The 25,142-nt window shown below is 41.4% G+C and overlaps 1 protein-coding gene across 1 annotated transcript; it reads right to left on the bottom strand.

Moving 5' to 3' along the window:
* Positions 1-2,282: 2,282 nt before the first annotated feature.
* LOC146554802 (uncharacterized) lies at positions 2,283-24,407 on the bottom strand. Its single transcript, XM_085252780.1, has 6 exons — positions 24,258-24,407; positions 19,374-19,439; positions 12,800-12,986; positions 8,694-9,128; positions 7,517-8,023; positions 2,283-2,449 (listed from the first exon to the last, which is right to left on the bottom strand). The coding sequence occupies exons 1-6, from the start codon at positions 24,405-24,407 to the stop codon at positions 2,283-2,285; spliced, it is 1,512 nt and encodes a 503-aa protein (XP_085108906.1).
* Between the last annotated feature and the right edge of the window lie 735 nt (positions 24,408-25,142).

Below are 25,142 nucleotides of genomic sequence, written 5' to 3'. Positions count from 1 at the left end.
TGCTGGTAACAAGGCAGATGTCAGAGAGAAAGGAGAGCATGTCTAATTGAGACATGAATGGGAGCCACACATAGATGGAAGCAACAATAAACAAACTTAACTTTCTTTGAATTGGAATCACAGAGAGAGAAAGAGGAGCCAAACTAAAGCCTGACCAAATTTCCAAATGCTGATAACCTGTGAACCGCAAAAACGCAACGTGTGTATGTATTATTGTAGGGTCTACCTTACAATATAAAGCACCTTGAGATGACTGTTGTTGCGATTTGATCTATATAAATTAAATTGAAATTAAATTGAAAAAAGCAAAAACAAAAACACACACAATAATAAGGGGATACTTTTGTTTTAAATTATGGTTTAATTACTAAATGAATCAGTAAGCTGAACGATCAAAAACACATCAGACAGACCCTCAAAGATGAGAATGAATTACCTTTCAATATTTGTACATTTGTTAGTTTTGTATTTATACCTGATGACCTGTTGCTTCTTAAAACTGTTCACTGTCCTCGCCGGGTGACCTGCAATGGTCGTGTATTGTGTGATGTCCCTCGTTTCCCCTTATATTTGTGTGTGTGTGGCTGTTTTTCCCACCGTGAGACCTGCCGCACCTAAAGCGTAATCGCATGCACCTGCTGCTGATCAGCCTCGTCGAGGGAGTTATTTAACAGAGTGGCTGAGCTGTGAGATTGTTTGAGTGTTTGAGTTTGCCGCCGATGTGGATGTTACTAACCGCTGCCTCTGTGACTTCCAGGAGTATTGCAGAAACAAGAGGAAAAACCGCATGCATTGTATACAGACGCAAAGGGAATGGAAACATGGACCATGGACACTGGGAGAAATGTTCAACGTAGAAAGTCCTGCCTTTGGGTCCTACTTTCCCCATTCTCTGAAAAAAACATACTTTTTGAAGACATCATATTAACCACTTGATTGGTAATTGGTCCTTTATTGTCAGACCTCTATATTAACCTTATGATGTCTGCACAAAAAATTAATGGCAAGCCATCAAAAAGCTGTCGAGAAAGTTGACTAAAACCATGAAATTTCAATGTCATGGTAATAAGACTGAGAATGTCAGTAGGTTATATCATCTGTGGATTACAAAAGTATCTACAAAATTTCAGGACAATCCAAGACCTAAGTAGGGGTGGGTTTAAAAAAATCGATTTTTCCAGTTCAAATCAATTTTAGTTTGAATATTCTGATATCGATTCATTAAATCCTGAATTGATTTTTAAATATAAATGTACTTTGCCAGAAATCTCAGGTTAAAGCTCACAAAACTATTTCAACAACCGCAAAACAGCTAAAACAGCAAACGATTAAAGAGCAGGTAAATGGAAAAAGATTCCCCCCCATTCACCCGATGGCACGTATGGACGCCATCGAGTGCTGAAAGCCGACATCTCACAGATTCTGAAGCTGCAGGTTTCGTCACTCTCCAACCAAAATTTACTAGCAGCGGCAAAAGAAGACCAAAACTACGCTTCACGTTTGAAAAACATTGTAATGAGCTCCCTCTTACTTCTGCTGTTCTGCTTCCACCACGATTAAATCACACTTCCTGCTCAGCTCTCTCTCAGTGTATTTCAAGAGTTTACCATCAAAAATCTCTCTTTTCTCCATTATTCGGTTACTTATTGCACACCAGTCTACCATTGTGCACAGTGCTGTCTACTGCTGTTATTTTTTTTAAATGACCTCCAATAAGAAAGCCAAATTTCTGCTGGTCAGCACCAAAGAAATTTAAACTTACAAATTATGTCAAACGACAAAACGCTTGGCTGTGTCTAATAAACCTCTGTAACTTTGGCTGCTTCACTTCAGCAGCATCAGGTAATGTTCATCTGCTGATTCATGGTTTTCTTCCGTTTTTGGTCTACTGCAGAATATTTTTAAGGGGGTTATTTGCTATAAAAGACCAAGCCAGAAAAATCTCCTTCATGTTTTTCTTTGTTTTATCCTCAGTTACTTTGACACAAAGGCAGCTGCTGTGATGCTTACACCTCTGATGAAGTCAAATATAATTGTCATTTTGTATTTTTGGGGGTTTTATATTTGTATAAAACCAAGTGTCAGTTTTGTTTTTATACATAGATATAAAAGTATGGATATGTACTGATAAATTGATTGTCTGAGTCAAATCAGTCAATCAAATCAAATCAATTATGGAAATCAAAATCGATACGCAGCCCTAGACCTAAGTGCTTGGACCAAAGTTGTGGAAAAAGCTGGAAACACTGTAATTATTAAGCTGTATCATTAGCTGAAGCTGTTTAAGTGCTGAACGTGTTACCTGTTTCAGGTGAAGGGCAGCCTGATGAGTCAGATGGCTGGTCCAAAGACAAACAGGAAGTTGACAGTGGCGCAATGGCCTCCAGTTCATCGAACACACGAGACTGACTGCAGCTGATCTCAGAGCAGCGAGATGCTGCTGAGCGCCCTGCAACAGCACAGAGCGGGTGTTTAATATTATGGCGATAATACAGATGATGATGAAGCTGAAGATAAGGATTAAATGTATTTTTAATGACATGTGTGGGCACAGTGGATTGTTACATTTGAAAAGTATTAGGACCCAGTACAGTGCATGAAAACAATAGAAAATGTAAGCGCCAAATAACATGACTGCATATTATTTTTATTTTAACATGTTTCAATTTACATTTTCTTACTCTGTGAAACAACTTTTTGAAGTAAAATGTTTTGATTTTTCCAAGGCAGGAGTTAAATCCATATTTATGTTCTGCTGCTAGAAGATTTTTCTTTAAATTACTTAAGCTATGTCCATTAGCTATATATAAAGCTACAGTTAGCTCAGCTTGCTAGTGTGGCACATAATAACCCATACAACTGTTTTTGTATGGGTATAACATTTTTTTTACACTTATATCATAGCTATATTGTATACATTAAACAAGGTGTAATGTGCAATTGAATGAACTCTAGAGCATTAGCAGGCACACTAGATAAGGCTAGGAAAAAAAAACTAGATAAGGCTAGGTTAGCTGTTTTATACTAGCTAACTTCTGATTATTAGAAAACAAGTGGTTGTTGGAAGTCGCAAGGTGAAATTGGTAGTAGTGGTATATGACCAGCTGTAGCCTGCCGACAACTCTTTAAGTAGTAGTGAAACTGAGACCATGTCCCCTCAAAGTAAAAGGTGAGTTGCAGTGTAATGCAAACTTTTCGTTTGTAGGTGAGCAGTGTCCGTTTACAGTCTGGTTTGTAATTTTTCGAGACAAACTATGGGCAAAGCAGTAATCTGCCAGCGACAAGAGCAATTGTTGGGCTCAACTTCACCTACCAAAAGCCAGCAACCACTTACTAAGCAGTTGAAGCAGATACATTTCAATGGGTCACTGGCTGGTCTCTAGGCCTTTGTGACTGGAACATTAAATGTACCTTAAATTTTTTTCATTAGTACTGACTGATTCCCACATAAACTATCACAAAATCCTTTAAATATCAATAAAAGATTGCTATATAATTTAATAATAATGAGAACACCAAAGAGAAAGGAAAACAAAAGTCAGACTACACAGCTTCTCTTGGCTGGATGTAGTCAGCTATATTGATGCTCACCCCTTCAAGGAGGGGGATTCTGACAAGTGGGCAAAACACAATACAGGACATCCACAAGTGAAGCCCCTCAGGTGAGGCTTCAGGGTAAAAGTACTCTCAACTTGCCTACACTAAACATAGCAGGAAAATCTTCCCTTAAGCGCACAGAGGGCACTTTGAGGAATGTTAAAAACGGTCAGGCTCGTCATCAAAACTGTTTCACTCTGCCTGGTTTAAAACTCAGAGGATTAGTGAGAGAAACTGTTTCACTGGGTGATGTGTTTTGTCATTGCCATGAAAGAAGCTTGTCGAGGCTTTTCTCACATTAGAACAGCTTGGCCTGGACAAAAGGATAATATATACAGAGGCTCTAAAAGGAAAAGGCAAACTCAGCTCCTTCACCCACACAGACGAGTATAAATGTACACATGAAGCCACCCTTGCGCAGTCAAGTAAGTGAACAACGCCACGCACACACCACTGCACTATTGTGCACTTGAGCGGCTTGGCGCTCTACTCAGAGAGACAATGGAAGGACTTGACTTGACACTTCAAAGCATATTGCTGCTGTCAACTCAGCTGTCATTCTCAGTCGACGAGGGCTCTACTGAGTCAGGGCGAGTTTTTCGGGGAGGTTAAGGGTGGCTGTGGGGGGTCAGTGGGTTTGATTTGACAGAGTTGGATAAAAACAACGACTCCTCTGTGTGCCTGTGGCCTTCTTTTCCTGGTCACAGCGCCATGCTGAAAGGCCCTAAGTGGAGAGGCCAGGCCAGGCCAGGACAGTGCCCTGCTTCATTGTCAGGGACAGTTAAACTCTGGAGATGTTGCTCAAAACAGGTCAGTCTGGGGTCACTGTATGGACTGATGGGATATGAGAAAGCCATGCTGGGGGGCACAAAGGGCTGAGTGAGACAAGGAGAGTGTCTGCTGCCAAACGCAGTACCACACTGGGGCTGTTGCTATAGATACAAACCATGCCATCCCTTCCAAAGCCATACCTCTCAGATTATAGCTTTTTAAGTGACAACTCCAGCTTATGACAAATTTAATTTGAGCATTTTTAAAAAACATGACTTTGCAGACACAGATTTAAGAAGGCAAATTTTTTTTGACCATCTGGTGTAAAGTTGGTGATACAAATCCGTCAGACCTTCAGACTTCAGCTGTCTAAGTGAGACATAAAAAAGTTACAGTCTGTTGTGTCTAAAGTCACTTGAGCTGGAATTTGATCTTCTGCTGAGTTAAAGTAAATGATGAACTTCTGACACGTGACCATAACGTGGTGGAAATCTGTCCATAAAACTTAATTTGCCTGATTTAAATTTGATTGATTTGCTGGTTTCAACAGAACTCCAAGGTGAAGTTTTTATAAGAGGAGAAGCATTTAGTAGCACAAAGTGCGGATCTTGTACAGAGAAAAGCTGTGACTTTCCAAGATAACTACAGGTTTACCTTTCTCAGACTACTTTATAAGTTTAAAAAGGAATCTGGGCACTACTGTAGCTCACCTGACTGAGTAGATGACCCGTATGGTATAGGGTACTGCAAGACCATGGGTTTGATGCCACTGGACCACATTTCCTGTGTGTCATTTCATAACAATGCTTCCTAGCAATAAATCTTATACCGTTGGCAAGTCCATTTGTTTCTTCTTAAATTTGTAGGTTGAGCAGTAGAGTTGAGTATGTAGGTACATCCATGAAAATTCTCTATGCTAATGCCAAACTGCGTACTCTGCTATTCACTCTTGTTTGGCATCATTAATGTATTGGATGATTGAAGTCTAAAGAAAGCAGACATACCGGCAAGTAGCATGTGGATGGACCATACACAACTACAGCAGCCTGGCACCTCCTCCTCATGCTGGTCACCAGCTTGGTCACACACTGCTATTTTTCAATCAGCAATTTCCACAAGTGAGCCAATCTGGTTGTGTTGGTCACTATGGCAGCACTCCCAAGCTGATCCCACGAGTGTTCATTGAGGTTGAGGTCAGGACTGCAGGCAGGCCATTCCTTCCCGTCTACTCCCAAATTCTGGAGTCAGTTTCTAAGCTGTGCTGTGTGGGGGCAATTTTAGGTGACAGAGTTTGGTACCAGACCAGTGAAGATATGGGAGAATCCAGTATGCTTTCTTTCTTCAGACTTCAATCATTCAATACATTAATGAAGGGCTGTTGGGCATTGGCAGAGAAGACTGGACATGCTTTTCAGGAACAAACAGGCTTTCCAACAGTGTAAGATTTATTGCCAAGAAGCATTGTTAATAAAAAGAAATAAACACAAATTTCCTTACTTTTTGTGTTTCCTTAGAGCAGCTCCTTGTACTTGCTCTGTACTGCTGAGAACATCAGACTTTGACGTGTTGATTTTTGCATTTTTCTGTTTATTTTGCTTTATTCTAGTAGTTATCTAGTGTTTTTTTTGTTTTACCTCCTTTTTAACTGCCTGGATCACATATTTAAGTTTTGGCCTCCTCTTCGTGTTTCACAGATTTTTTGTCATTCAGTTTCACCTCAAAGCCTGATAGCTTTGCCTCTCATGTCATCTTGTGTTTTGTGAGATCAGATTAAAATAAAAATCCCTTTTAGTTGTGCATCCAGTTTATGTTCTTGTATTGTTATAGGTTGTGTGTGAAGGACAGGAATATCCTTACCGGTACTTTTGAGATAAATAAAATAATTCTCACCGTATCTTATCTAGATGTAATAAACAGTTTAATAGCTGTACTGAATGTTGAGCAAGGTCTAGCTTATTCTAAAAACGATAAATTGAACTGTAGTGAAAAGCTGTAATTTCTTACGAAATGCTCCCGGTAAAGTCATTTTATTTGGGAAAGAACTGGAAGGGAACTGGCCTACTGAGGGCTGAATTACTGTTGCTGCCTTCACTTCCATTTAAATCAATAGGATGTAATTAAGTTGATCAAGCCCAACTGTGGACCTGTCCGTTGGTTTTTGTCTGTCTTTTATAAATGCTGCCATGCACCTTTGCGACTTTGGCAAGAACAGTAAACATAATAATTCATGTAAACCTGAACAAACAAGACTGAAGGTTGTAATAAACTGGAATTAGCTTGCAAGCGTCAAACTAAACTGAGCCGCACTGAGGCTGCATTGAACTTGAATTGCCTCCATCTGCGAGGAAATAAATGAACCAGTGACACGCTCTCTGTGTCTGCCGTGAAGAGAACAGCGTGCTCCGATACAGCATGGCCCCCCCCCTGCAGCACAGCACCACACAGAGAACAGTAGATGTCTCTGATAGAAAGGAGAAAATCCCTACACAATTTCCACATTGTTTGCTTTCTTTCATAAAGTTCCTGGAGAAGTCAGATGTCAGTGGCATGTCCTTTATGCTCATTGGGAACGGTAAATTAGCGGGCCACAGGAAAGCCATAGAGGTATTCTATTGTGGCGTTCCTCCTCAGTGTTCTGCCGTCAGCGAGCGGTGGTCAGTGTGGATTTATGACCATCAGCTACACGTTTCCCTCTCAGAGCCCAGAGAAAAGTGAAGCCATGAGGGGGGGGGCGCTGAGACTGAGAGGCACGCCACACGAGGTAGGCACCCCGACTTCTATTGTTGGGGCCTCACGGCTTTGAGCAGCGACTCAAACGGTACCAGCTTTTCATCAAAAGCCCTCCTTTCTATTGCTGATTTAGAGGAAAAAGAAAAGCTTTATGTGTTATTTATTATGTGGTGGGAGGAGGTGAGAAAAAACAGGCTGACAGCAGAGCTTTCACAATGTGCTGATGGGGGCAGGAGCATCTGAAGGCCTCACTGTGGAAGTAGGCTTTGATTTCTCTGTCTGACCAGATCTCTTTGTCCCGGGGTGGATGTCCACCCTTGTTCAGGACAATCAGGGCCCTCAGAAAGTGGGTAGGAGTGTAGTGTTGGGCAGGGAGGAGGCTGTGAACGACACATATGTCGCCAAGCTCATTTCTCACCTCTGACAGGGGAGATTGGAGGCAGGACCGGCCAGCGATGAGACTCCATCCGAGACATTGGAGGAGAAGGGGTCAGCTTTGCCAGTGACCCTGAGTGGGGAGTGGTCCTCTGTGGACTTGGGCAGGAGGACCAAGTGGTGGAGGGAAAAGCCAGAGTGGCACCTTGATCGGAGTCCAAGGATGTGTTGAGATCGGCAGGAGCTACAAATACTTCTAAGTGGATATTTTGTGGTATTTTTGTGCTTCTCTTGCTGCTCTGAGGTTTATCTGAATTACAGTGGATGGCTGGTATTGGGCGAGGTGAGATGGGTTTGGTTTGGCCGAAGAGTGGCTCGTAGAACACAGGGGTGGCAGTGCTGTCGGCGGTGGTGTTTTTCTTGAAGGATTGATGAAGGTCTGATTCCTCTGGAGGGGAAGAAGCTAGGGGTAACTGCATGAGAGGGGAAGGATGGGATGGGGATAAAGAAACATAGCCTTCTGGATCTGCTGAGACCATCAAATCTGCTGCTGAAAGACAGAAGAAAAAAGAATTTGATCAGAAGTTTGAGTCTAAACTGCTGCTTGCAGTTTCCAGAATGACATCACTTTCTCTCCTGTTAATTCTGACACATTTCACTAATCAAAAAAGGAAAAAAAAGCCATATTTTTGGGACAGAAATAAACCCTTGCAGATATCCTTCTTCATCAGCTGAAACTCATCAGAAACACCAGATGGAAATTTAATCTTTAACATCAAAGTTTTTAAAAGTTATGTTTCTGTTTTTTTGTGTTTTTGCTTTTTTAACCTTTTCTAAGATCTGGTTTACTTACATGTAGACTGTTTTATTCACACTAGATATTCTATGTTTCTGAATTCATGTATAAGGTATGATGATATTAATCCATCAAGGGAAACTGGAGTTCAATATATTGCCCAAGAACACCTTTGCAACCTGAGCTACAACTCCCTCAATGCTTAAATCTCTTCTTGAGAAATAAAATTTCTCACATTTTGGAGTATTGGCAGGTTTATTTCTACTATACTGTACCATTTATATTAGTTTGTAGTAAATATATTTGGGGTTTGGGTGTTTGAAAACATCATTTAAATCAGCCTGAAGTACTTGATTAGTAAATATAAGTTATAATTCATACAAGTCTTAAAGGTGCCATGAAAACGGCTAACTGAGATTTTTACCAGATGTTTTGTCACAGAGGACGCTGCTCCTGCCACTGCTGAGGTCGGCGCTCCGACTGAATAAACTGGAAGGTGGACGGCTTAAATCTGAAAAAGACCCCCGGGAGAGGGAGCTGGGTGGTGGTGAGAGGGTTGATCCAGCAGGTCTGAGGTCGGGCTCCAGCACTGTGGGTAGGGACACCTTTTCCCCCCCAAGCGGTTTCTCCTTCACAGGAGGAAGAGGATGAGGAGATGCTGGAGTGGGGTTTGAGTTGTTCTCCTGTCTTTCAGAGTCAGGGTGAGGCGTGTTGTTGTAGGGTGGTGTTGGATTAAGGCTGGGTGGAGCAGCGGGGAGCTGGGCACAGGGAATGACTATAGCAGAGCGACTTCCTGCAATCAGACCAACGTTCTGCACGAAGCCCGCTCTTCTGATGGGAATATGATGGAAGTGTCCTTCTATAAAAACACAAATAAATATCAGTAAAGATTCACATCAGCCACAGAGCTGACTTTAAATATGGATCTGAATCAAGGGAATAAATCCACTCTTCTATTCCTCAAAGGTCAACACATTGTGGTTCATTTTTAAAACTTCCAGAGTCTGCTCGTGACAGTTTTGTTCCCACTTTCCTCAGTCCTGGAGCAGACACTTGTTTCCCTGCTGAGTGGATCGGCCTGCTAACAAAGGCTGCAAGAAATCACCCCACTGGAGCAGCTGCCTGTTTCCCAACTCCATATTCACAACAAGCATCAGACCTGAGGGCAGGGGACCTTTTATCTAAACACTTACAACAGTATACACTGGAGGCGTCCTGCAAGCTGTTTGTGGCAACAAGTGTGTGGAAAACATCACAAGCTCTGTTTGTTTCTGTAAGAACTGAGAGATTCAGACGTCACTCTGCTTTTACAATAACATCAAAGATATATATAAAATGAAAGAGAGAAGGGTCGGTTCAAAAAGTGGCATATGAATCAGATATGAAAGATGAAAAGAAAAGAATAAAACGTAAATGTGCAGAAGATTGCTTAAAGATAAACAAAAATACCAACTTTCTGGAACCAATTAAAAGTTTGAATGTTTCTTTTTCAAAGTATGATGAAGAAAGACGCACAGAAAAAAGAAGACAAATGAATCAAACCTGCAACTGCATGTACAGCTGTGTGCAGTATATGTGTACGGTATATCAATAAGAAACACTAAGCAGCGCTTAAAGGTGACAGACTCAAATAAATGACACACAATTTAAATAAGTAAATTAAAAAAAACATATCTGTCAGGTGGAATTAGTGAGTACACCCCTACCGCTTTCACAGTTTAAAATCTCAGACCATCCTGTCGTGGTCCTTGGTGTATTCCAATTTACTATTATGTATTTTTCCCATCCATCGCCCTTCTTTTGCTTATTTGGGAACCAGATGCACAAACCACCCCAACTAGCTCCTTTTGATGTGGAAGAGTAGCGGCTTTAGACTGGTTTTTTTTTTTTTTTTTTTTTAATTTTGGTTGTAATCTTTGAATTTTGATGTTTGTGTGATAAGTTTATAGCTTTCAGAGTTTTCTTTACTTTCTTCTCAAGTATGAGTATAGAGTTTAACTTGAAACACAAACCCGGCCATACCTAATGATAATAGAGAATTACTAACACGTTACAAAATGCTACAAATGAAGAGATCGGCTCACAGCAAAACGGATGGTGAGCAACAGGATGAATCGTCCTGTTGCTGACTATTTTGTCTCAGCAGCACATTGGCTCAGACAAAACAGGAACATGTTGTCATGTCAGTTTGGCCAGCCGTAGCTTTAGGTTCAACCAAAGAGACATGAGCCCACTCCTGAAGAGCTTCTGTGACTCTGTGGTGGCGTCAGCGATCTTTTACGTTGTGGTCTGCTGGGACAGCAGCATCTCTGCTGGGGATGAACAGGCTGATCCGGAGGGCCAATATATTGGATTTTTATTTCTTTTTCTGATGCAACATGTGCAATTTTGACATACTATTTTATTTCGTTCTATTTTGTTTTATTCTATTGTATTTCTTAATTTTTGCTCCTTTCAACTTTGTACTGTCCACTTTCTGCTATGACCAACCAAATTTCCCACTTGTGGGACTAATAAAGGGTCATCTTATCTTATCTTATCTCATCTTATCTTATCTTATCTTATCTCATCTTATCTTATCTTATCTTATCTTATCTTATCTTATCACACAGAAACCCCTCTAAAAAAACAACTGGCTTCATTTTCTACATATTTTCAATAATCATACAATACAATCAAACATATATTTACACATATACAAATATCTCAACAACACAAATGCTATAATCAATTGCACATATTTAGAAATACCTTGACTAAACTCCACTAACCTGTCAGCTCTCAAGCAGCTGCTAACAACAAAGAAAAAGCGAGAACCTAAATTCAGACACAGAATTTACAAGACAAATAATTATAAGTTTTGAAAAGTTCTGATTCTTTCGAACAGAGGTAGGTCCATCTTTAATCCTTCATCTTCCATAATCTGTCAACTAAACTCCATAAAGACACAATAAATGTGTCTGCCTTTTCATTTAGCTTAATAATTAATCTGGTTTACAAAAAAAAAAGGATTAAAAAGAAGTCTTAACAGTTGACCTTTAACTAAACCAAACTTTTCTTTAATTAATATCATAATAAAAAAAAATAAAGCTCTAGACAGTCAGTGAATTTCAGTGTTACTATCTTAGCTGAACAGCAGCTCTGAACAGAGTAACACTAATATCACAAAACGTCACCCAGTCCATTAAAATGCAAATGATGTGTAAAAATCTGTGACATATATGAGCTGAACTTTGATCTCTGATGTGAGGTTTGATCCCCGATCCCCGCTAAGCCCGAATATGGATGTTATGTTTGAAATCTTCATTTTTAAGTACAGAGACGTAGTGAATACACAAGACTGGAAGTAAACATAAATTCTCTCTTGTATAAGGGCTAAAGTAGTAAAATGAACTTGTGTAAGTAAAACTGTTAATGGGGAATGAAAACGAACACAGCAAATCACAGAAAACACAAAAAACAAGATTCGCTTGTTTTAACCAACAAACAAGATGATTTAAAGACATTCGATATACAAAATAAACTAAATGAGGCGGTTTTGTGAACTTTGTGGCATCGGATAAATTACTATGTTTCACTGTGACACTTAATATCCACAAAATGTGTTTTAATGCCCACATTCAGTCCAAACCTGAACCCACTTCCTTTCTCTTCCTACCACAGCTATTATCCCCTCTCTCCGGCTCTTCTTTCCACATTTCCTTTCATAGCTCCAAGATTCTCTTCCACAAACTTCAAATCCATACAACACCGCCCATTTCCTCTCACTCCTCCTTTTTTTTTGTTGACTGCTGTGAGGGTGTGTGTGTAGTAGTAGTAGTGGTGGTGGTGGTGGCGCTGCAGGGGTGGAGGGTGTCAGACAATCTGCTCTTGTTTCCTGGGGGTCTGTCGCCAAGAGGAGTCAGCACAGGGGGATAAAGAGAACGCGCTGGAAAGCACATTTCTGCACTGCCTCCTCTTACAATGCCCTGCCATTCCCATCTGTTACACACACACACACACGTGCACATGAACTGGTGTGTACGTGCGTGTGTTGATGTGCATATGAATGACATGTGTCAGAGTGCAAAGCCATGGCATTGGGCGCAGCACGTTTCTTCAGAGAGGAGGGTTAAAGACGATTGTGAGGGAGCCGACCACCATATGGCAGAATAATTAGTATTAGACCCCGATCCTAAGAAATGCCCCCTCCTCTGCTGTACACACACATTCACACACATTCAGCTGAGCATTCTGGGAGTGGTGCCCTGCTGAGGTGTGTGGTGGGAGAAATGCCTTCACATCAGAGGCTGGGCTCTGAAAGGAGCGGTAGGTCTCCCAGCACCAGGCTTTTCACTCCAGGAGACCACCAGAAGGGCGGCGCTGTGGGTACGTCCTCGCTAGAGAGGATAGATTTGGAGTTAAGCAAACACAACTACACACACAGCTAACGACAAGCTTGATGGCTGCTAGCTTTTGCTACTGAGCAGGCCTGTGGAGATAAAGGAGTCAGCAGTGAAAGGTCCAGATGTTTCATTAATAACCCCTCACCCTGAAGCATTTGGCTCTTTGGGGCAGTGGAAGCGTGTGTGTTCTGGACCTTTCCGTGAGAAGAAGGACGCTGCTGTGTGAACTTGGAGCTCCGGTAATAGGGAGGGCAGAAGTCTTTAGGACGAGCCTTCATGTGAGACAGGAAGCGTGGACACAGAGAGGTGCAGAAAGCTGGACGACCGTGGGCCTGCAGGAGGAAACAAAACAAACAAACAAAAAAAACCATTTGAAATGCTCTTATTCTTAAAATAAATGTAAAAACAGAATAAATAAAGTGAAAAATCAACTCTATCTGTAAGTGAATTTTGAAGATTAGGTAAATGGAGAACCAACAAATAAAAAATAAAGCAAAAAGATGTAAAATAACTGTAATTTTTTAAAGTATATTGAATGATGTAAATACATCCTATTGAATAAAAATAATACAAGTAATAAAATATAATAAAAAATAAAAATAAACTAAAAAAATGACACATGTAAACAACATAAATACTAAAAAAGAGGGGAAAATGCTTACAACATTAAGCACTCAACACAATAAAAAGCACATTACAGATCATTAAAAAATGACTAAAACAAAAAATGTTATATTATTTGATCAAATTAAAATCAAATCAAATTAACTAAATAAAGGCGGCTATTTAAAAGCACATAGTAACTACATAACAAATTAAAAAACTACTTAAACTTATTTGGAAAATAAAAAAATATACTAATTCAAATAAAATGAACTAATATCTAAACATTGTGTAAAAGCATAAATAACATGATTAAAAAATAATTTTGAGGAAATAATAAATAAAATTAAAAGATTAAAAAAAGAAAAGAAAATAGACAAAAAATTGATTACATTTCAAAAATATTAAACATAACTTTAAAAGAAAATACCCATCATATTTAAATATATAACCTCATTGAAAAACATAAATGATTATATTTATTAAAAACATATATTTGTATATTAATAATCTAATAAGGTACCAATTTATAAAAAGGTTGAAAACATATGCACAAAAATTCTGATTTAATAAATAAAATAATATTTTCCTTCAACTTTATTTGGTACAACAACTGTTATTTGTCACTAAACTAGCAGCAAATGTATCAGTATACAAACTTTAAGCTGTTACAAAATAAAAGCCTGAAAGAGAAAACCTGCTGTAGGGTGTGCTGTATATGGAGATGGGGAGATTCAAATGATGCATGGTACCACCACTGCCCCCTTGTGTTGACAAAACAGATCAGCACACAAAGCAACTCCTGCTTCCTCCTCTTTACCCGGCTCCTTCATGACAAGAGGAGGCAGAAAATTATGGCGAGGGTGATAAAACTCTAGAGTAAACTGTTAGGGAAACACAGGAGATAAAAGCCGGTCAATATTGAAGGAGGGACGGCATGCCAACCACAGAAATCCAAGCCCAGCATACAGCCTTGGTGCCAGTGAGTCATTCAGTCGCTCTCCGGCCCTCAGAGAGCAAACAGTCGTAATAAATGGCCCGTGGACGCAGGGTTTTTATTTGACTTGGATTTCAGCTCCTTCTGCAACAAAGTGCAGCTCCTTACTCTTTTATTATAGAATAAAAATAGTAAATGTACAGATCCAACATCTGTCTGAAAACAATAGCTCACACAGAAAGAGAAAGAGGGTGAAAGGTGGGGGCACTGTCTGTGACTCACACAGGGAGGATCAGCTTTTTAAATCCCTTTCTCTCAGATGCACAGGCTTTAAAGATTTACATTCTTGTGATGTAAAGAAGGCGAAGTGAGGTAGAAATGGCAGGACAAGAGGTGGCGATGGGGGCTGCTCTCCTCCACACTGCTTTTCCACCCTTTTGGCCTCCTTAATACCTGAAACTCAGGCCCTCAAAAGGCTGCGGAGGGCTTTCTTTGTAGGGCTGGTGTCATCAGGCTTGTGGCCTTCTGTGGGACAGGTCGGGGCATGAATATCAATGTAAGTCTACACCACTGCAGTCCACTCAAAAACTATATTAATGCAGCCAAATCTTCAAAAACACTTCTATTTAAATCCTACCTCATCACACCAATGCAGGAAGTCTAAATACTCAGTCCTCTACTTCATTAGTCATCTATGGACTGAATTTATATGATGGACTAAGGTCTTTCTACAACTTCCTGATGTCTTATCCTTATAATGACACCCACTGGTTTGTTGACATTTTCACCAAGGTAAATGTGTTAATGGAGTGCTACGTTATGTGATAATGCTAACTATCATTACTGGTTAGTCACACAGCAGGTAGGTTTCACTGTGGGTCAGCTGAATGAACTTGAATGATAGGATGAGCATCTGTAAAACATGGTGGAGTCTCAGTCATGGTTTGGGGCAGCATTAACCCAGAATCACATCAAGGATCCATCCAACGCATCTGGAAAAAAACATCCTAATGGCAAAAGCTTCATTATTCAGCATGACAGTGAGCCAAAACACACGGTATGCAGTAAAGGCATACCTGGATAGAAGAATTGGAGCAGTATCAGGCATGGATTGGCCTCCCCAGAGCCTCAACCTCAATGTTATTGAAGCAGTGTGAGATCATCTAAAGCATAGGTGTCAAACTCTGGCCTAATTACATTTGGCCCGCGAAGCCATACCAAATTACTATTAGAGCTGGCCTACTGGTATTATACAGCTAATATATATATTGTTTAGTATTAAGCTTTGCTTGTTCCATATTCAGTTTTCCAGCAAAACTTATTTGAGTCCATAAGAAGAGATTCATTCTTAAATCTGGAGGAAGATTTTTTTTCAATAAATATTAATGTTAGCCCACCATCTTTCTCATTGTCCACAGCTCTGTTGGGGCTGTGGACAATGAGAAACAACATTGGAACAAATGTTAGCGACTTTGTTCCAGTTTTGAATTTTGGCCCACTGTGCATTTGAGTTTGACACCCCTGATCTAAAGGCACCCAACATCCAGAGCTCTGAGTGTCCTTTAAGAAGCTTGAGAACTATTCCTGAGGACTACCTAAAGAAATTCCAAGAAAACTGCCTAAGTTAGTTCAGGCTGTGTTGAAAAATAAAGGTGGTCATGCCAAATATTGACTTTCAAGCTTGTTAGAATAGTTCAACTCTGCACCTGTTTCCCATTTTCCAAAATATAAAGAAATGAATAATGACTCAAGACTTGTGGACAGCATTATATGATTTATGGTATTTAATATTTGGCTTATAGGTTCCCTGTCCCATGTCACAGAGGAAGGCATTTCCAGCAGTGACAGTAGGTAGGACTGTAGTTTTTGCAGATGCCCATAACACTTGTGTGGGCTCCATCAGGGGCCCTACAGGCCCCCAGGAAACAGGCTAACCTCCTGGCGTCAGGCAACCCACACGCTGTCCTCACACAGCCAGAGCTGGCTAATGTCATTACGGGCCTGTTTGCGGTCAACAGCTACATGATTGAGATGTACAAGTAGCGCTTCTAGATGAATGTAGGAAGTCTATTAGTTAGTCAGAGTCCCAGATGGCCTGCAGAGGACAGCCTTGCGTGTGCTCCTTCACCCCCCCCACCACCACCACCTCTAAACACACACACGCACACACACATATGTACACAGCATACAAGCATACATAAGCAGTTGTGCAGACACACATCCATGCACACACTTAATTATGCTGCCTCTGAGTGAACCCTCTGACAGGCGGACGACTACGAGCAAAGACAGAAGTGTGTCTATGTCCCAGCGTCTGCAGGAACAGAGAATTCTTCACAGAGCTGAAGCACAAGAAAGCCAGGCTTAGGCCCTAACAAGGTTAAACCCCTGAAAAAGAGTGACTTTTTAAATCATGGAGATTTGTGTTTCTGCGGGGTGTAATTAGCTTTGCTGTGGGGGAGGAGGGGAGAGGGTCGGGACTCTGGCAAGGGGGCCGGCGAGAGGCAAAGTGAGGGACGACGACAGTGGGGCACATTGTGGAGTCCGGCGGATTCTGGGGAGTAAATCTGATTATCAGCTCGTGTCAGAAGCCAGACTCAGATGCAGCTTAGCATTCAGAGCAACTTTCTACTTTCGATGGTGAGACAATGACCCTGATTTACGGGCCCACGCAGCCCCAGAGGGTCCGGCAGCTTTTACCCCGAAAACGCACAGATCCCAAAACAACTCAGCACAGCAAGGATGTGACGATACTGCCGCACAGTTTGTGCTCAGAGTCCTCTAAGGCCCTTGAAGTTCAGGTATAACTGAACAAAAGTTTTGGAACCATTTTTTACATCAGGGATTTATTAATTGGTTTTTCCTTCCTCTGATGTACAGTCACCAAAATGACTTAACACAGAGTAATTATTGATGAACGGTGATATGAACATTAATAGTAGTAGTATTTCCTCATAACCTTCTTTTATCTGTCTATGTTTACAACCTTTAATATTACAATAATGGACTTTACAGAGTTTGGGGAAAAATTTATTAACAGCATGTGCCTCAAAGTTTAGTAAATGACTCCATTAATACTTCCTTTATGGCCATGTGCTGACACAACTCCGACATTTTGGTGAAATTGTTTGGAAGCAGGTGTTGTTGAACTAATAAAGTTTCAGATGAACTAAATATGGTAAATTCTTTCTAACAATATTGCTCCTAAACTAAAAAACAAACAAACATACCACATTTTTATGTAAAAACCCTGTTATATATGAGTGCTCTGCCTCCATGTTTGGGCACCTGTGCAGCCCGACCTGCATCTCGTATCCTGGGTGAGAGTAGAGGAGCATCAATCTCTGGGTCAACAGCCTCTCTGTCTCTCTGCTTAGCTACCCTTGTTGTAAAAGTTGTCCCCCTGTATGACAGCGGGCAGTTGTTACCATCACAATGCCCTCATGATTTATTAGATATAACCAGAGCGGGCGCAGGAGATTGGAGAATGGCAGTGGGTGATGCCAGGCCTGATGAACTCTGTGAATGCAGAAGCGGTGAAAGCGGTTGAGGATGTAAATGAGGCTGTAAGGACCAGCGGGCCCCTTTGTCCGACGACTTTACTTGTTTGTTTAACCAGAGGCCGAGACAGGAAGCCAGCCCACACAACTGTGCTGTCCCCATGGCAACTCCACTGTTAATTGCGGCACATCCACTCCCGGACGCTTTTCAGCAGAGGGGAGAGGTGGGGAATCGTGAGTGTTGAAGAGAAAGAAGATGAAGAAGAATATGTGTGTGTGTGTGTGTGTTTTATGTTGCTTGTTAGAGGAAAAGCAAGGGTTCAAATTATAAAAAGCTTTCAGGAATTTGAAAAAAATTTAAATTGCCCTGTTCTCTGAGTGAAAACAGAGCTAAAACTTTAACATTTATTTGCTGATTTCATCCTTAAATGGATGATCCTCCATGCTCCATGTCGAATACCCCTTATGTCAGAGGCATACTCATTAACGGCCTTTGGTATCTGGACCAAAGTATAGATTCTGGATCCTGTACATTAACTTGCAATATATTTTTGTCGCTGAACAACACTTTTCATCTGATCTGTCTCAGATGTCACGATTCGTGTCTTTGTACAAACATTGAATACTGAACCATGACTTGGTTTGAGTGAGCCATCACTTTGGTGCTGACAGTTGGTTGCAAGCAGACATTGCTGACTCTGGTTGCCAAGAACCCTTCTAAATCTATTCACTACCTTTGCTTTGAAGTTAAGAAATCTTGAGTCCTAGCATCTATTTCACTGGAAGTTCCTGAATGTCACTGATTTTCTGAGGACTCTGGCTGCCACCTCACCACCGTCTGGATGCCCCATTAGGCAGAGAAAAGCCATGGTGCATCACGATGGTGCATCCCTGCGTTGCCTGAGCAAAATACGTGATGCAGACATGAAATATACTTCCTGTTATGCTATGACACATTAGATTCTGCTGTGAGCCATGGCAAAACCTACCCTTTTAACATTTTCTACGACTCCAACGACTTATCTTATATCTTTTAGGGCACCTGTAGTTAATTTGTTCTGGTCCGAATCAGTTGATGAGTTTGTAAACTTGCCGCTTTTCACCATGATTTGGATTCTTTTCACACAGAGAAAAATCCAAGTGAACCAAAATGTATCAGCACAAACCACGTCACAATGTTTAATCCGCTCAGATGTGTAATAACAGAGGATAAAAAACAGAAAGAAGATGCTGTGTTCTGAACTGTTGGAGAATGGAGACTTTATGTTCGTTTCATGGCTAGTTGCTAGCCTGTACAGACTTTTGTGCATCCATTGTTCCATACAAAGCATACAGGAAGTTTCTTAGCTCAAACTTGTAATGTACACCTGGTACTATGATCATATCGGCGTCAGATCATGTTGAAAACAAGTGCGATTACTGTGTTCACATCTGCATAAACGAACTGCTCCAAGGAGGGGAAATGAAGTTTGATTTAAATGGATTAAACAATTCAGGGGTTGAAACACCCTTAATCTAGTCTCACAAGAGCGCACTTATAAACAGGAGGTATTCATGATTTTATGGCAAGTTTGGAAAGCTAGAAGGATCACTTGTACAATCTCACAAAAACAACAGGTAAGAATACCAAAATCTGTTCAGGTTCTTTGTGGCTACGAAGTGTAAAATTGGGCACTCACAGTGTAGTGGCAGACTCCTCTGTCCCACAGGATAGCCTTGCTGACAAAAGAGACATAAATGGGTCTCTGCAAGAAAAAGAAAATAAGTCACATTTAACAGTATTGATTGCAGAAAGACGGCTTATTTAAGTACAGATCTATCAGATTGAGATTGATCAGTTGAAAGAGTTGAAATGCTTTTAACTCCACAGGCCTTGGGACTGAGAACAATGACTGAAGCATTTGAAAACACATAATGCCACACAGGGAGTGGGCTCTCTGGAGATATTTAAACCCCCTCTGTCTTGATTATTGAGCTGCTGTGAAACACCTCCAGGAGAAGCTGAGGACTCTGTGATGAAGTCTTCTCTCCCACACAACCAGCTTTCCAACATCTGCTCAGTGTACAGAACGTCTGCTCCTCATTTCTTCGAACATAAAGCTTCCTTGGGACAGTACGGTGGTCCTGTGGTCCCGATGTGTCGGTTTGACCCATGGAGCAAGAGGCACTGTGTTAACTCATCAATCACCCGGAGACACAACACCAGCCAATTCCCAGCAGCTCATCCATCTCTCTTTGCAGCTCCTGGCAGCTCCCAGAAGCACTGAGTCAACTCCAGAGTTGATCCACTGCAGGGAGCAGGAGAGCAGACCCTCCCAGGATTCACCCTTCATTCATGGGCTGTAACCCCAGACCAGAGTAGGTGACATGGGGCAAGAGTGGCACACGGAGGAGGAAGACAATGGAGGTTGATGCGTGCTTCCATTTCCTCTGCTGCGGAGCTCTCAAACAGCTTCAGTGCCACCATGAGAGGCTAGAGGGCAGCGTCAGGTCTGGCCCATTTTACCTCCTTTGTCTACCTACCTGTTGTATGCAACAAAGCACATTATGTATGATTACACACATTATGCCAGAAATACCTCACGAGCTCTTCGTCCTTAATAGACGCCTTAATTGCTGCCAAATAATGAACGGACGGGGAAAAACAACCGTTTTTTTCAGTAAATCACGGCACTTGTGGCCCAGTGACCTCATTGTCGCTAATTACGTTGAATGTGAAATCAAGTACATCATTTTCAGACAGCAGAGGATGGAGTGGCTGGGGGCTGGGGTGGCCTGTGATTAAAATGTAGAGAAATCAAATGAGCCGAAAGAGAAAACTGGGCAAAACAAAAAAGAGGCTGCAGTCACATAGCAGAAAAAAACATCGTGTTCAGTTTTTATTATGCAATTAGAAAAAGATTTTAATTTCGGAATTGTTAGTTTTTAAAAAAATATGCGTCTCATTATGGATTTAACATTTTTTGGCAACGCTATGTCTGGATATGAACAGTGCTTGGAGGGTTTGTGATATAAGCCTAACTACAAAGCTGTGGTTAGACTAATGAACACATGAGAATAGGGAAAATGCAGTAAGAGGGTTAATTTGTTGAGAGTCCCCAGCAGGAAGAGACAAATGCTATCAGATGACACCTCTGAGATGAAGCCATCCACAACATGGGGTTAGTCATTAATATGTTGCTGTGTGGTTTGGATTAACCACTGTGAAAAAGTCCTGATCCTAAGCTCGGCCTGAGAGTGTCATTTAAAGGGTATGTGAGAGGTGGAATAATTTGCAGACACAAATGATTATACGGAAGTAAAACTTGACACAGAGAGTAACACTCACCAAAACTAAACAGGAAGAGAGACACAACTGAACAGGAACAAGAAAGACATAAAGACCTGCACAAAGACGAGGCTGAAGGAACAGAATGGGAATGCTAAAGGGAACCAATAAACCTAGAATCACCTTTAACTAAACTAAGATCTAGAGAAAATAAGGAAACATTACAAAGCACCAGAAAATAACAAAACTCGCGAGCACAAGGAAATGCAAAATAACCCTATAACAGAAACTATGAAATGATAGAGAACATGAACTTCAGCACTTCTCAAAATCCAAAAGGAAACAATGAACTAACAGAGAACACAAAATGAAAGGTGATTCTTCTCTGAAGCCCATGTCCCTTGAAAGGCTCATTAAATCCTGCTATCCTGGTATATAAATGAGCTGTTAGTTAAATGTGCATTTGTCACATAAAGAAAACTTAATGTAAATTATAAATGTCAAAATAATGATCATACTAAAGTTGACTATTAGGCTTTTCCTCATGATCATATACTGTTTCAGTGTTCAGTCCAAATATTGGAAAACCAATCCTAGCAAGAGAGGAGCGGAGGCGCTGCACCAAACCCTCAGCAAGATAAAGAAGCTTCTTTTTTTAACTGTGAGTCATGTAAAGCTGCTCTAGCCAACAATAAAAATATGGATATCTCATTTAAGGATAACCCCTCACTCTGATATCATAATTAATGTTTTCTGCTGCCAGGTAAAAAAATCAAGCCTGGCCAAGAAAGGCAAATGTCATCAGATTACTGTTGCAAGTCTGAGGTAAAGACTACTTTACAAATTTACAGATAAAAGTTATGAATTTACATTTACTCAGCATTTTATCTTATAGCTCCATAAATCACTTTTTTTAACATCTCTGACGTGTGTTTTCCTGAAAGGTTTAAAAATTTCTGGAAATCACTTCCCAAACTCATCAATGAAAACATTTAGTCTTCATGTTATTCATTCCAAACAAAGAAGCAAACTCGTGACAAAAGAAAAAAAAGAAAGCCAGTGGTCTATTAGCTCAAACAGAATTTCATTACTCGCGGTCCTCGCTCTGCCTTTGATGTCACCGTTTGACCCATCATCACATAATCCCAACAGAGGGTTTGTCTAAAGTGATTGCTGCTCCTCTTTTCCTTGTTCAGTTCAGATGATGAGATTAGGGAGATTCCTGGCAGATGGGATTTCCACTGTGCGTGTGTCGACGCTCCACCTCACGGCACTTCCTGTCAGAACTGCTGAGCGTAGGGTGGCGTGGGCTGGCAAGTGGACAGGAAGTGTTGTGCTGTCGGTCTGAGCCAGCAGGGGGAAATATGGTCAAATATGGTTTGTCTTATCAATAATGAGTAGGTGGAAGCGGTTAGATCAAATTACCAATTTAGAACTAATCACCAAAGTGGTGGCTGGTATTTGCTTTATCCCCTCTCCCACTCTGCTTTGTCCTCTCTCTGGTGGTTCCTGTCGCCATCTGTCTGTCTTTCTCAGGGGAGCTCTTCCTTTTCTCCCCAGCACCACACTGGATGTTTTATTAACTCTGTTTTACCTGATTACACCCCGTCTGCGAGTCATTGTGCATTAATAGGCATTTAATCAGCATTTAATTAAGGGAGCAGGAATCGAACAGTGAGCTGGGCGCTCGTGAGGTCAGCACCAAGGACACAAATTACCCAGAACAATGCAGGTAGCTTACGGAAGTAAACAAGCTGCCATTAGGGTGGTGGTACATGTGCAAACCTTAGAATAAAAATCAGACTAAAGGTTTCTGGCACAATTTCTAGTAATATATTGGAAGTGTTGAAGGGTATTTTTCATGACAATCGTTTTTTTTACAAATGCAGAAATACTTTATGGTGTCAAGCTTTCAGTTTGGTATCAGTCTTTTCTTTTTCACACAGATTGCTAAAGCATGACTGGTCAATAACTTGAAGGCTACAAGTGGATGTCCAGATGAACAGAATCCACCTTTTGGCAGAAAGCTTCCAGTACAAAAAGTCTTGTCATATACAGATTCTGTATATTCATATTGAGTAATAGGAAAAAGAAAGTAGGCTTTAGGGATCAGGGCATGATAAAAAAATAAATCTGGTCCTCAGCAGGCCTTATAATTAATTAAATACACCCTCAAATGAGTATAAATCTAAGTATACCCTAACTGCTTCCACTGGAATAATCTGATCTGAATAACTGATCATCAGCAAGTGTGAGCACCTCACATTTTGGCAGTTTTCCGGTGTGCGTTAACACAATATCAAGGAGACATCAGCAATGCTCTTAGGGAACTGTTGCTGCCCATTATGAATAATTGGGAAAGGTTATAAAGTCATTTAAAAACAATCTGAAGTCCATCATTCTTCAATGAAAAAGATTATTCACAAGTGGAAAACATGACAGTTTCCAATCTATTCAGGAAATTCACCCCAGGCTTAGAGCCTGAGTAACGCTGAGCACTGAGACAAAAGAGCTGCACAGTCCCTAAACTTAAAAAGCACACTCGAGGAACTCGACAAAGCAACACAACGGACGAGGCGATCCAGTCTAGAAGACAATCAAGTTAACGGCTGAGCTATCAATGCAAACAAAAGGCGAGAGTGACCACCTCAGCATGGCTTTGGCCAGGTTAGAGCCAGAGATAGAAAAGACGAGCAGCACACTGAAAGAGAAAGAGCCCGGGGTCAGCTATAATGAGCTGTGAATGTGAGCATCTGACCAATCCTGTTTAATGGACTTCATCCCTGGAAAGGTTTCTGTCCTGCCCTGCACCGGTGTTTTCGTGTGTTCACTTAGGGTCTGGGTCAGGAGGCTGAGAGGACTCTGTGACCCTGAAATGAGCTCTCGAAGTCAGCGGAGACCCCTGCTGATAGGACAGACCTCCTTTTATACTTTAATCTGCCAGCACGAGGGATCAATATGGTGACTATTGGTGTCAGGATTGTGTGCAGGAGTAAGTGGTCGAGCCATTTTAGACGTATCACGGGGGGTTGGCGCACCATGACAAAAGCACAGCCCGCTGCCACCACTGGCCACAATGACCGGTGGGACACTGGCACACCAGCAGCTAACCTACTTAACATTCATTAGTGTCAGAGAGGTGGACAGATGTGCCGGGTGTTACGGATCTTCCCTCTCATGTTCTCGCCATGGGGCTCATTCAGCAGCATTTGACGTGTCTTTCATTTGGGATTTCAGAGTTGTGGGCGGTGGCGGCAGTAGGCCACTACTGCTGGGTGGGCATGCATGGACTCACCCCATTGGAGCCATCAGCCGGCCAGGTGCTCGTGCAGACAGGATGCCTGGGCAGAACCAGTGGCCTCAGTGGATGCTTGAAATCCCGATTTCTGGAAGGTCTAATTTCCCAGCGAGCCTCCGAAACTTCTCTTCTCTCCACAGCAGACATGTCCAGGGAACTCTAGGCTTTCAGTTTACTCATTTTCTCTTTAAAAGGAGCCTGAAAACGTCTCCACTCGCCCAGAAGGTGTTTTATGCGTTTACACTTTGCAGTCAGAGCCTCTCTCTGTGGGAGGCTGAAAAAATGCAGCCTATTCAAATAGCTTATGGCTGTTAATAATTACCATCCAGCTAAACTAGTGCAACTCTCTCAGGCATGCTTCCTTGGTGAACACAATAACAGAGACACTGGGCACAAAGAGGCTATCTCCCTTCTCAGCTCACTACAAATTTTCAGGCAAATAATGTGACACAAAAACAGGCCTACAATAAACCAAAGCTTTCAATTAGGAAGTGAACAGCACTATAGCTGCACACACTGACAGAGGCCAGAGCAGAAACCAGGACCAGCTGGACAGAGAGGCAGCTTTTCAGTCCGACTCCAGACACAACACGGATCAGGTTCTGGGCTGCTACAAAGCAGCATAAATCTCCTGGCCTTAATTGCATTACAGGGCATATAGTGGAAAGCACTGTGGAAACAATGGACCCTATCAATTCCACAAATAAGAGTTCACCAGTGTGTGTGTGTGTGTGTGTTTGTAAGCCCGGAACAGCCTTCTATCTGTATTTGCAATCAAAGCTCATTATGTAGAGTGCGTCTTGTGCTTCGGGCTTTTCATCTTCAGGTTTGTTGTGCAGGAAAATCCTAGTAAACAATTTCTTGGTGTAATATTAACAAGGG

The sequence above is a fragment of the Mchenga conophoros genome, linkage group LG17 (genome assembly GCF_057382185.1).
Source record: "Mchenga conophoros isolate Kocher_MC1m ecotype Shallow Benthic linkage group LG17, M_conophoros_male_GT1.1, whole genome shotgun sequence".
NCBI classification, from domain to species: Eukaryota; Metazoa; Chordata; class Actinopteri; order Cichliformes; family Cichlidae; genus Mchenga; species Mchenga conophoros.
Note: the sequence above shows the minus strand (reverse complement) of the source record. Positions and strands in the feature narration are given on the sequence as shown.

Bases quoted from the DNA above. Each gene is read 5' to 3' on its own strand.
- LOC146554802 (XM_085252780.1), bottom strand. From the start codon at position 24,407: ATGTCTGCTGTGGAGAGAAGAGAAGTTTCGGAGGCTCGCTGGGAAATT. The intron at 12,987-19,373 runs GTGAGTGCCCAA...TTCCTCCTGCAG, and splicing joins GAGGAGTCTGCCACTACACT to GCCCACGGTCGTCCAGCTTT. The intron at 2,450-7,516 runs GTGAGAAATGAG...GTGCTGTTGCAG, and splicing joins TCCAATCTCCCCTGTCAGAG to GGCGCTCAGCAGCATCTCGC.